The sequence below is a fragment of the Histomonas meleagridis genome (assembly GCF_020186115.1).
Source record: "Histomonas meleagridis strain 2922-C6/04-10x chromosome Unknown contig_109, whole genome shotgun sequence".
Classification (NCBI taxonomy): Eukaryota; Parabasalia; order Tritrichomonadida; family Dientamoebidae; genus Histomonas; species Histomonas meleagridis.
Window position 1 is genome coordinate 30,709 of NW_027150753.1, and position 12,957 is coordinate 43,665.

A 12,957-nucleotide genomic window follows, 5' to 3' on the forward strand; every position below is an offset into this window, starting at 1 on the left:
AAATAGATTTATATTATTTAAAAATAATATATATTCGAATTAGATTGATCTCAATATTTGAAATTAATAATTTAAATTGATAATGATTTATTTATTAATGATTTATTTATTAATGATTTATTTATTAATGATATATTTATTAATGATATATTAATTTAATTTTAAAAAAAAAAGAATATAAAATTTAATTAATTTATATTTTTATTTAATATTTTTATTGTTGTTCTTTTGTTTCTTTAGGTTCTTCCTTAGTTTCTTCTTTAGGTTCTTCTTTTTTCTCTGTATTTTCTGATTTAATTGCAGGTTTTTCTTCATTTTTACTACCAATAGCTTCAATACCACGTCTTAAAGACCATTCATTTTCAAATGCATCAATTTCATCTTCACCAACATTATGCCATGTTTCTTTAGTTGTTTTCTTACCTTCTTTATCTACAACTTCATCTACTTGAACCCAACGATTACCAATTCTTTTAATTTTAGAAATATAAGTCTTTTCTCCATCATTAGTTTGTTCACGAATTTCTTCGAATTTTTCATTACCATTAAAGTATCTTTGTGATGAATAAGTTCTATAATAATTTTGTGGAATATAATTTTCATTCTTTTTAACAATCTTTTGTTGTGTTTGTTCTTTAGGTTTTTCTTCTTTTTGTTCCTTTTGTTCTTTCTCTTCTTTAGGTTTATCTTGTTCAATCATATTATTAAATTCTTCATCAAATGCATCAGCAAATAAAGAATTTAAACGATGTTCAAGATTATTAAAGTATCTATTCATGGCATTAAATGGATGATAAATTCTTATTGGTCTATATTCGAATGGATCATAAAATGGATCAGTAAAATAACCAAACATAATTAAAAAATGAAATTAAAGCTTAAATGTTCATTTATAATAACATATTTCAAATTATTAAAATAAATCCAAAATTATTCAAATGAATGGTTTTTGCATTAACATCAATTCCTTTTTGTTCTAAAACATATTTCACTAGTTCAATATTTCTTGATTCTGAAGCAAATAAGAAAATGTTTTTTGGAATTTGATTATTTTGAAGGAATTATTTCACGAGTTATAAATTTCCATTTCTTGTTGATTTATTTATATTATCAGCACTAACATTAATTTCTTTTTCTTCCAAAAACGCTAAAATTTCGTAATTATCCTTTGTGATACAAAAACTTATCAAATCATTTTATCTTCAGACATTTTCGATATTGATTGAGTTTTTGATGGCTTATTTTCATAAATATATTTAAAGATATCGTTTCGATGAAATTCAATTGCTGTTTCATATGCATATGAAGAATGATTTTGTTCACATAAAAAAATGATTTCTTCATTTCCACCTGCAACTGTATATTTACCTGTGTTATTTACATTAGCATTATTCATAAGTAAATATTTGAAACATTTAACTGATCCAAAAAATACTGCATAATCAATTAACATAACATTTTTATGATTAATAAATGAATATCTTTCATAAAGTGATTGTTCAATTGTTTGATTAAAATTAAAATTTATGATGATATTTCTTGAAGAAACATTTCTAACTATTTTCGCAATTTCCTTTGGACTATGCCCTTCTTTAACTTATTTCTTATGAAGCCCCCAATCATTCTTCGAAAGTCTTCATAATGATTCAAAAAGTATTTTTCTATTGGATCATTTCTATCAGACACAGTTGCCTTGTGGGTTTATTTTTAGTTTTCTTCTTCTGTTTTATAATGAGCAAAATATTTTGATTTAATATTTTTAGTGACATTTTTATCAATTGTATTTGGAAAATTTGAATCGAATAATTCCAATACTTTTTTAACTGACACCTGGAGGTTTTCTTCAGTTAAACTGAATATAGTTTTCTCAAGCTTAATTAGGAATTTCAAGCTGGTTGATAAATTATTAAAGTTTTTATCTCCTGTTTATTGTGTGAAGTGAAATCCTACGGTTAGGCTGAAATAAACTATTAAAAAAGAAACGATTAGCAACAAGAGGTTCTAGACCTCATAGAAAATATTGAATAATGCATTCAACTCCGCACAAAAGTGAAATGAAAGCTTTCATTGATTAAACACAATGGAACTCGAAGAACAAAAACTTCAATATCGGATTTCATTATATTCACAGTTGGAAGGTGGCTTAAGAATATTTTGGGATAAATGACATAGGTGAGGCATGATATTATTCGAACAGAAACATGGATTGTGAAACATTCAAATGTTTTCCTTGTAAAGTATTCAAAAATTCAATTGAATACATAAATGGTCCATCGTGTTTGAATTAACAAGGCTTTGTTTGGCCGTATATGCATACAATCAGAATTTCATGAAATTTTTTTTCAAAGAAGCGTTCAACAAAATCATTGAATAGTTTACACGCATTTCATCCCACCCCGAATTTGTTTGACTGTGAAAATTTTGATTTTAATTTTTCAAGAAATATGTTCTTTATTTTTTCTTTGATTATTAGCATTGTTTGTTCTGATGAACTTACAATCCAAGATGTTGAAATTGTTGATGCTAAGAACTATTCTTCTTATAAATCAACAACAAAACATTTGAATATAGGAAAAGGTGTTAAAAACATCTCAAATCAAGCATTTTATCAATGGCCATACCTTGAAGATGTAACGATTGGAGATTCAGTTCTTTATATTTTAGAATATGCATTTTCAAAATGTTCAAAATTAAAAAATGTTCAATTAGGCAAGAATGTCAAAGAAATCAAGGACAGTGTATTTCGTGAAACAAGCGTTGAACAAATTAACATTCCAGATTCTATTGAATATCTTGGTTCGTTTATTTTTTATGAATGTTCTTCATTAAAAACCATTACACTTCCTAATTCCATTGAAGAGATTCCGACTTATACATTTTATAACTGTTTAAAATTAGGATATGTTGAAATCCCCAAATCGGTCACTCACATTGGTGAATATGCATTTTATAAATGTATATCAATCAAGAACATCACATTTAGCGACAATCTCAAGTCTATCGGCTCCAGTGCATTTCGTATTTGCAAAAACATTACTGAACTTGTTCTTCCCTCCTCGATAACTGACTTAGGCACACACATCTTTTCTTCATGCTACAATCTTCGAAACGTCCAATTTAATAGTCTTTCTCCTATCATTCCCAAAAGTATGTTTTATTTTTGTCATACAATCATTGAATTTACTATTCCCGACACTGTAACTAAAATTGGTGAATATGCATTTGCGCAATGCACCAATATGAAGACCATTCGAATCGGGAAAGGAGTTAATAATATTACTGACCATGCTTTTTCTGATTGCATTGGCCTTAAATGCATTTGTTATTATGGTGAGAAATCGCCATGTTATGGTTCGAAGTCTTTCTTTCAAATAAGAATTAACGAAGCATATGTATTAGACTCTTATAAAGATAATACATTTTGCGGATTATCAGTAAAAAAAGGATCGGAATGCAAAGCTTCTGGTTTTGATATATCGAAAATTCCAATCGGAACATTGGTGTACATTGTCTTGATCACAATGTGCATTGTTATCATCATTGTGTTGGTCTGCTTCATATTATGGAGAACACAAAGAAGGAGATACGCAAATCAACAACAAAATAATTCGTCGTCATCATCGTCAAATAAATTATACGAACAAAATAATTACGTGACTGAACAGAATTGCGTTTATGAACAACAGTATCCTCCGGTAAGTGATTATGTGCCACAAACTTCAACAGACACACCATCGGTATACTATAATAACCCATATCAATTTTGAGATTTAAGTTATTATAAAAATTTTTTTGTAAATTTTTTTAAGCATTTTGAGTTAATCATGAACAACTGAAAACTTTATTAAGACCCATCTTAAGAAAATTAAATTGATTATTATGAGAGTTATATATTTGTTGTTTTTAGTGATTGTGCTCTCTTTATAATTATAAATTGTTAAAAAATCTTTTGGTTATTATAAAAAAAGAAAAGAAAAATCAGTAAACAATCATTACTTGAAGAAACAACCTCTTAACATTAGATTAAAAATAAATTATTTTATAATGAAATTCTTTATAAAAACAAATCGAAAAATACAATTTTTATTTTAGAAATTTGAAGATATTTCTAAGTTTTAGAAAGCATTTCACGTTTCTCATTAATTAACTTTACAATCTCACTCAAACCATTTTCGGTTGCTAACATAAACGCTGTTTGAAATAATTTAAATAATTTCCAAATATTATTTTGAAAATTCAAAATATTTAAATAAATTTTAAATAAAACAAATAAATATTTTTAGCATTAATATCAATTCCTTCTTGTTCGAGAAGTAATTTAACTATTTCTGTATGACCTTTTTCAGATGCATAAATAAATGCTGTCCCAAATAATTAAAATAAAATCCAAATATTATTTTGAATCACCAAATAATACTTTGAAGTTCTAAATTATTAAAATGATTATCAAATAAAACAAATATATGCCTTTGATATTAATATCAATTCCCTTTTGTTCAAGAAGTAATTTAACTATTTCTGTATGACCACATAAAGATGCTGTAATAAGTGCTGTTCTAAATAATTTAAATAATTTCCAAATATTATTTTGAAATAAGAAATTATTAAAATGATTTTCAAATAAAACATATCAATATTTTTAGCATTAACATCAATTCCTTTTTGTTCAAGAAATAATTTAACTATTTCTAAATGTTTGCATTTTACTGCAAACAAAAGTGATGAATCGAAAAATTTAAATAAATTCCAAAAATAAAATTGATATTTCAAATTATCATAATTAATATCGAAGAAAACAAAGAAAGGTCTTGAGCATTAATATTAATACCTTCTTTTTCAAGAAGCATTTTTACAATTTCAATATGGCCTTTCCAAGATGCCCAAATAAGTGCTGTGCAAAATCATTTAAACAATTTCCAAACATTATTTTGAAATCCAAAATAAAAGAAATAAATCATAAATAAAACAAATTAATATTTTTAGCATTAAAATCAATTTCTTTGTGTTCTAAAAGTAATTTTGCAATTTCCGTGTGACCATTTGTAGCTGCCGTCATAAGTGCTGTTTCGATATATCTAAATAAAATCTAAATATTATTATAAAGTTCTAAATCATAATTACAAATATAAAATAAAATGAATAAATATCTTTAGCATTAATATCAATTCCTTTTTGTTCAAGAAGTAATTTAACTATTTCTATATTACCAGTTAAAGATGCCCATATAAGTGCTGTTCTAAATAATTAAAATAATTTCCAAATATTATTTTAAAATTTCAAGTCATTCAAAAAAATAAGAATTAAAACAAATGAATACCCTTATCATTAACATCAAATTCTTCTTTTCCTAAAATATATTCGAAAAGTTCAACATTATTTGATATTGCTGAATATTGCAAAAGATATTTTGGAATTGGATTTGTTTTAATAAGATACTTAGTGAGTAGCATATTTCCATTTTTAGCTGATTCATTAATGATGTTATCATCAATTTCCATACCTTCTTTAAGTAGAAATGTAAAAATTTCATAATTATGAAATAAAACACATTGAATTCCTAATTCATTTAAATTAGAAATTTTAAAAATTTTATTTTCGTAAACATATTTAAAAATATCATTTTTGTGAAACACAATTGCTATTACATATGCAAATAAAAATGATGAATGATTTTGTTCACATAAATGAATGATTTCTTCGTTTCCACCTGCAATTGCATATAAACCTGTATGATTTACATTAGCGCAATTCAAAAGTAAATATTTAAAACATTTAACTGATCCAAAAAATGCTGCATAATCAAGTAATGAAACATTTTTTTGATTAATAAATGAACATCTTTCATAAAGTGATGGTTCAATTGTTTGATTAAAATCAAAATTTGTTTGTGATGATATTTCTTGAAGTTTTTCGATATCATCATTTCGAATTATTTTCGCAATTTCATTCGGATTAACTCCTTCTTTAATCGATTTCTTATATAATTCCCATTTAATCGTCATGTCTTTAAATCGAGGATCGTTTTTAATGTCTTCTTCTGATACATATTGCAAAAAATGTACCATTTTTTCTTTATCTTGTGTGACAAGTTTTGGATCAACCATTTGTTGGTCAATCATTAGATTAAGAATGTAATATGATTCTTCAAATTGTTTCTTGAGAAGATATTGGATGAACACATCTAAAATTTTTGATTTGCTTTTCTTTTCCTCCTCGAATTTTTCTATTTCATTAATAAAATGTAAATACATGTCATAATCATTCATTCTTATCATAAGAATTATGAAAACTAACTGACTGAGAATTAAATTAAATGATAAAGGATGGCTTTCACTAAATTCGCTTTTGATTGAACAAATTGTTTGGTCAACATTTTCTTTGCTTAGGTTAAATACGAGCTCCTTAATTATCAATAATTTTTCCCATTCATTTGTTGGTTTTGATTTTCTTACATTTGTATCACTCATTCGATTATGGGATGTTAATGAGTATAAATTTTTATATTAAAAAACGATCACAGCTGTTGTGTGACAATATTTGATCACACAAAAGTTGAATGACCATTCAATTAAAACTTTCTTATCATAAAAAGTTGGTTGTTTTTTGTCGTTTTCCCTTAAACCCATTCAAATGTCAAGTCCTCATTTGTGAGCAAGTAAATGATATCTTTTCATGTCACCTAATGCTTCATGTGTGTGCCTCGGCATATGAAATAATTTCGATGAAAACTCACATGTCACATTGAACAACAGTTGTCACACGCATTTCTAATTAAATATTTAATTTGTTAAAGCCAAATCCAAGACCAATATTGTAAACGCATATACCTAATTGATGAAATATAATGTCCATTCTTAATTAATGATAACATTAATTCACATTGGCACTTTCATCCTCCTCATAAATTTCAACAAACATGTTTTTATTTCAAATAAATATAATTTTGATTTTCTCACTGAAAATAAAACAATGAACAAGCATGTACATAACAAAAGCATTCATTACATGCCAAGTAACAAGAGAGAACTCATAAGGAGTTAAATATTTTCACAAAAAATTCAAACAGCAAACAACATAAATCATTTACGGCAATGCGTTTCACTCAACAATTCTCTAAATAACAATAGAATAGGTTTTAAGCATATCGTTTCTTCAAATTTAATAATTTCGTATTTTTATTCCAAAATAACTGCAATCTTTCATATTCTGCATAATATATATTATTTTGATGAAAGTTTTCATTGTAATTTATCAATGAATTGCAGCAATAATATTCTTAAAAATCTACCAAAGATATTTAATGCATTAATTACTTCTATATATTCAAATACAACTTTGTTCGTATTTATATTTTTTGTTTTTACTTTCTTTTTCAAAATTTATTTTAATCAGAAGAACATTCATCAAAAAAACGAAGTTATTCTGATTTTATTGATTATATTTTTTGTTAATACAAAGCAATTATTTAATGAAACAACTAAAACACTCACAATATCTGATTCCAATGATTTTTCAAATGATTATATGAATGTTACTGAGCACGTTATAATTAATAATGTTGGCGAGCTTGAAAGTGATGCATTCAGAGAATGGCCTTTATTAACAACAGTAATAATTGGAGAAACAGTTGGAAATATAAATAGTGGAGCATTTGCATCATGTAAACAATTAGAATATGTCCAATTTCCAGATAAATTAATGGGTGGAATTGGAGGTGGTGCATTTGCAGAATGTATTTCATTAAATAATATTACAATTCGTTGTAATAACATTGGTGATAATGCATTTTATAAATGTACAGGACTTGAAACGATAACATTATATGAAGGCGTACGAAATATTGGCTCAGATGCATTCAGAGGGTGTATAAACCTTGTGAATATTTATATACCAAGTTCAGTTACTTCAATTGGGAATCCATTTTTAGAATGTACGAAACTTCAATTTATTAATGTTTCAGAAGAAAATATTGGATATTCGAATTATGAAAATGATAGTGTTTTATATAATAAAGAAATTACACAAATTATTAGTTATCCTAATATGAAAAGTAAAACATTTACAATTCCTAAATCAGTCATTTCTATTATGAATTATGCTTTTGCAAGTTGTAATAATTTAGAAAGAATTTTTATTTGTGAAAATGTTCAATATATTAATTCATGTGCATTTGTTAATTGTACATCACTTCAATGTATTTATTTTAATGGAGAAATATCACCAGAAATACAAAATGATGCATTTGTTAATATAAATGCGACATTAGTTATGACAATAGAAACATATCAAAATGAAACATTTGGAAATATGGAAATTACTAAGGGAACAACACTTGACGAATGTCTCCCCCCTACACGCACATTCACTAATTCAGATACTTATCCTAACCTAAATACATTTACAAATAGTAATACATTTATCAAATCAAATACATTTACGAAATCAAAAAATAATTTTGATTCAAATACTTATGTTAATACATTTTCGCTGAATTTTACTTTCGTTAACACTTATACTTTAACTTATTCTTTATCGTTTATAAAAACTTTATCAATTTATTATTATACGAACTTAAAATCTTATTCAGTTACTTTCATTGAATCCGAAACTAAATATATTTATAGCGATTTTATATATTATAATTATACAATTATATATTATCCAGAATATTTTACTTATTATTCGAATTTCTTTTATATTTCTTATATCGAAGATGTAATAATAAACACTAATGATAATAATACATTAATTATCATTATAATTGTTGTTGTAATTGTAATAATTATTGTATTTATAATGATAATAATAATTTTTATGATTAAACATCAAAATAAGAAGCGGAAAAAAAATGAAGAAGAAATGAATATTTCAGATGAAAATAGTAATAAAATTAATGAAATAGATAATACATTTTCAGTTGGGATCGATAATTCAAATATTGAAGAAGATCCATTTGCAGACGATTTCAAAGAAGAAAAATTTATCAGTCAGATATAAATAAACATATTTTAAGAACAAAATATTATAATTTGTTTATTAATTTAATAAATACAGACATTTTTGTTATTTAGCAAATTTTATGTTTCTTCTATTATATGATTATTATAGTAAATCTAATTTATCCAAATCATAAACACTAAAAGTATATGATAAATTATAGGGGGTGGAAAAAGTGCGTTCGTCAGCCTTTTTTTCAATGAATAAAAAAGTAAAAGAATATTTGTAAATTTATTATGCTATGTATTCACCTTGAGTTTCAATTGTAATCAAAAGTCTGTTCATCCATTCATTATATACGGCTCTGCAGGTGTCTTTAGAAATACTATACGGTAATGCCTCAACCTTTTGAAAAAGTTGATCTTCATCTTCAAACTCCTCACCTTCGAGCATTTTTTTTAAATATCCGAACAGAAAAAAGTCAGATGGTGCAAGATCTGGCGAAAACGGTTGCGGAAGTCTTTTAATGCCCAATTCATTCAATTTTTCATTAACCGAATGAGGTCGGGCGTTATCCATATGCAAAAAATACCCCTCAGTTGAAATTCTTTTTGCCGAATCTCCAAGTACAACTTCAGAACAAAAGTTTCGATTAAATTTTTGACCGATTGGAAGCATTGTTATTGATTTGATACCAGTTATAGACCATATAACGAATATCATTACTTTTTTAAAGGCAATAGTTGTCCCTAAATTTTAAATTCATATTCTAAATATATATAATAAGAGGGAATTTTTTTTAATAAACATATCAATAATATTTTTCGGAAATTTAAGAGAAAATTCACAACTGACACAATTATAATTGAAACTCATAATGCTTCAAATGACATCTCATTCATTAATGAATTATTTGGAATACAAACATCTTTTTGAAATTGAAATTATCCATATTTAACAATTAAATCATAATCAAAGTGTTTGAAAATCATTAATTATAAGATATTTTATTAAATGCAAATTTTAATGAAGATATAATAATTTTTTTTAGAATGGACTCCCCAATTAACCACATCTAAACCAGTATATACGAGTATTGTTAAAGAAATGTTTAAAATATTTTTATTTTCTGTATAATTTTGTAATTCTTTTTTGTAAGTATCGCTCACTCGTATGGGAACGAATCTTGATGGATTTGTAACCGAAAATCGATTCAAAAAGTCATTTTTCCTTCTTTGTCCAGAGCCTCCAATAATGAATAAATTGTTTCAAGAATTATCCGGTTTATAAAACAAATAAATTATAAAAAATTGCAAAGACAGATTTTGGAATTTTGGCTTTCGTCTATAGATATTGAAAATCTGGTATAACTTAAAAACAGAATGAAAACTAAGAACCATTTATATAAATTAATATTGACCATTATTAGTTCTATATATATATATATATATATATATATATATATTGAATTTGAACTTCTGTTTTTAATTCTAAAGCCCAAAATTTTTTTTTGAGATTTTAAAGATTGCTCATAAAAAATATTAGATAACGAAATTTAGTCACAATGATTTTATTGAATAGAATGTGTATATTTATTAATTTATATTTCTTTAAATTTAGTTCAGTGTAAAATGAAAAAAATTGATTTTCTGATTTGGACCGACCGTTTATTTTGCTGACAGCTTCTTTTCAGATCTATGGAACAAAAACGGGGCGGTTGTTTGGATAAATACTGCATTCAAAATTCAATGAGTTGTTAATTGTGTTGATGCGAACTTTTTGAGAGTTTTTCCTTGACAAGCAAAATCACTTTCTTTCGGTCATTTTTTTTCTGTGTTTCAACAATATAAACGAGGTAATTTTCTGACACTTTTTAATAAAAACATTACGTTTCAGCTTTGTAAACAGCTTCCGATTGCAGAAACAATATAACATGTATCAACGAAAGTTATACGAATGAATTGACGGAAAGGCGGCGCGGTTGAATTTCTCTGTATCGTTTTTGACTGATTTATTAGCAAGTTTCCCAAGTTTCCTCGCAGATGTGTTCTCTCTTCTTGGTTTTACCCATGTATTTCTTTTGCTTATTACAAATCTCTCCAAAAAATTCAGGTTCAAAGATTTTCAGTGATCAATTATCTATTTCTCAAACTCTCAAACACTCCCCTTACCTTACTTTAGAATCCAAAGGGTTTAAATATTTAACACACTCAGCCTATAACAAAGAGAGTGTATCCATTAAAGTCACAAATTATATTATGCAAACAGCGAATGAATCATATACATTTAATTACATCACAGAAAAATATCAGCATCATTCCCATTTATTAAAGCTACCTATATCATATGTTAAACATTATTTCAAATTCTTTTCTTTGGTACTTAATCATTTTTCATTAAAAGCTCATTTACTAGTTTCAATGAATAATGGCTTCATGAAGAAAATGTTCAAATTCAATGAAACTGCTCAAGTTCTAATGTATAACTTTTTTATTTTGGGACTTTTTTTATTTTATGAAATCAAATTTTTAATTTATAAAATGAAAACAAATGGAAAGAAAAAACAGAAAAATGTTTTTATTTTTGTTATATTTTTCACAAATTCTTATGAAATATTTCATAAAGATAATTCAACACTTTCAATCACAAATTCAAATGATTTTATTGATATTGATCAGTATCAAAATAACACAAAATTTATAACTATCAGTGAAAATATTTATGAAATTCCAGGTGGTTCATTTTCAGGATGGCATTCAGTTGTTTCAGTTAATTTTGGTAATTCAGTATCAAGTATTGGAGGTTCAGTGTTTTCGTCATGTTCTAAATTAGAAACGATTATTTTTGGAGAAAATGTTACAGAAATTGGCGAATCAGCATTTTCATTGTGTTCATCAATCAAAAACATTACAATTCCAAATTCAGTTACAACAATTGGCGAATCAGCATTTTCATTATGTTCTAATTTAATCATATTAATCCTTGGATATGGAATAAGAGAAATTGGAGGTTCAGCATTTGGGGATTGTAATAAACTTCGATGTATATATTATTATGGAGACAAAGAACCAGACATTGGTTTAAGTGCATTTTTTAATGTATCAACAAGTGTTATCACATATTCAGCATATGTCGAGGATCAATTTGGACAATTAGATGTTGTTAGCGAATCCACAGAAGGAATATGCGAACCACTTCCAACACATTCATTTAGTCAATCGAATATATTTTCTAATTCGAATACATATGCACAGTCAGATTCAAGATCATCCCCAGAATTATATTCATTTAGTCAATCGAATACATTTTCTAATTCGAATACATTTACAGCATCACTTCAAAGTGATATTTCATTATCATTTTCATATACATTAACAATTACATTATCAATTACACATTCATTAACTATTTATGAAACACAAACGAAAACATTTTCATTATATATAAATCATTCGACATTTTCATATATTGAAACAGAATTTATTTATTACAGTTATACGATTGTTATTTATTCGACTTATTATAATTATTATTCCAATTTCTTTACAATGTTTTATTCAAATGATAATAATGATAATCAAAATAACGACAATAAAACAACAATTATTATCATTTCAGTTTGTGTAATTGTTATAGTAATAGTTATTATCATATTATTAATTATATTTTTGAAACATATTCGAAATAAAAAAGAAGAAATTTATGAAAATGATAAATCAGAACAAAATGAAAACGAAACGACAAATACATTTACTACTGGAATAAGTAACATAAATATTGCAGAAGATCCATTTGCTGAAGATTTTCAAGAAGAAAAATTTATTGAACAAATTTAAAATAATTATCAATAAAAATACAATTTTTATGCATATTTGATATTTTGTAATAACACTTTTAAATAGGTTTTTTTACTCAGCGGCCTAAGAAGACCGCCTCGGATAATAAACGGTCGTTTCAAAAAATTAAAATTCATTTATCTTTTTTGTTTCAGAAATTATTTAAATTTTAGTTAATATTTTA

General features: G+C 25.5%; 2 protein-coding genes across 2 annotated transcripts; one reads left to right on the forward strand and one right to left on the reverse strand.

Annotated features, from left to right (window-relative positions):
- Positions 1–214: 214 nt before the first annotated feature.
- GO595_000586 (cysteine protease) lies at positions 215–856 on the reverse strand (the record flags this gene model as incomplete). The annotated part of the gene is made up of 1 exon (XM_067919151.1): positions 215–856. One exon carries the CDS (start codon positions 854–856, stop codon positions 215–217), a length of 642 nt encoding a protein of 213 aa, XP_067779230.1.
- Positions 857–2,444: 1,588 nt separating this feature from the next.
- Positions 2,445–3,767, forward strand: GO595_000587 (leucine-rich repeat domain-containing protein; the record flags this gene model as incomplete). The annotated part of the gene is made up of 1 exon (XM_067919162.1): positions 2,445–3,767. The coding sequence occupies one exon, from the start codon at positions 2,445–2,447 to the stop codon at positions 3,765–3,767; it is 1,323 nt and encodes a 440-aa protein (XP_067779231.1).
- Positions 3,768–12,957: the final 9,190 nt, after the last annotated feature.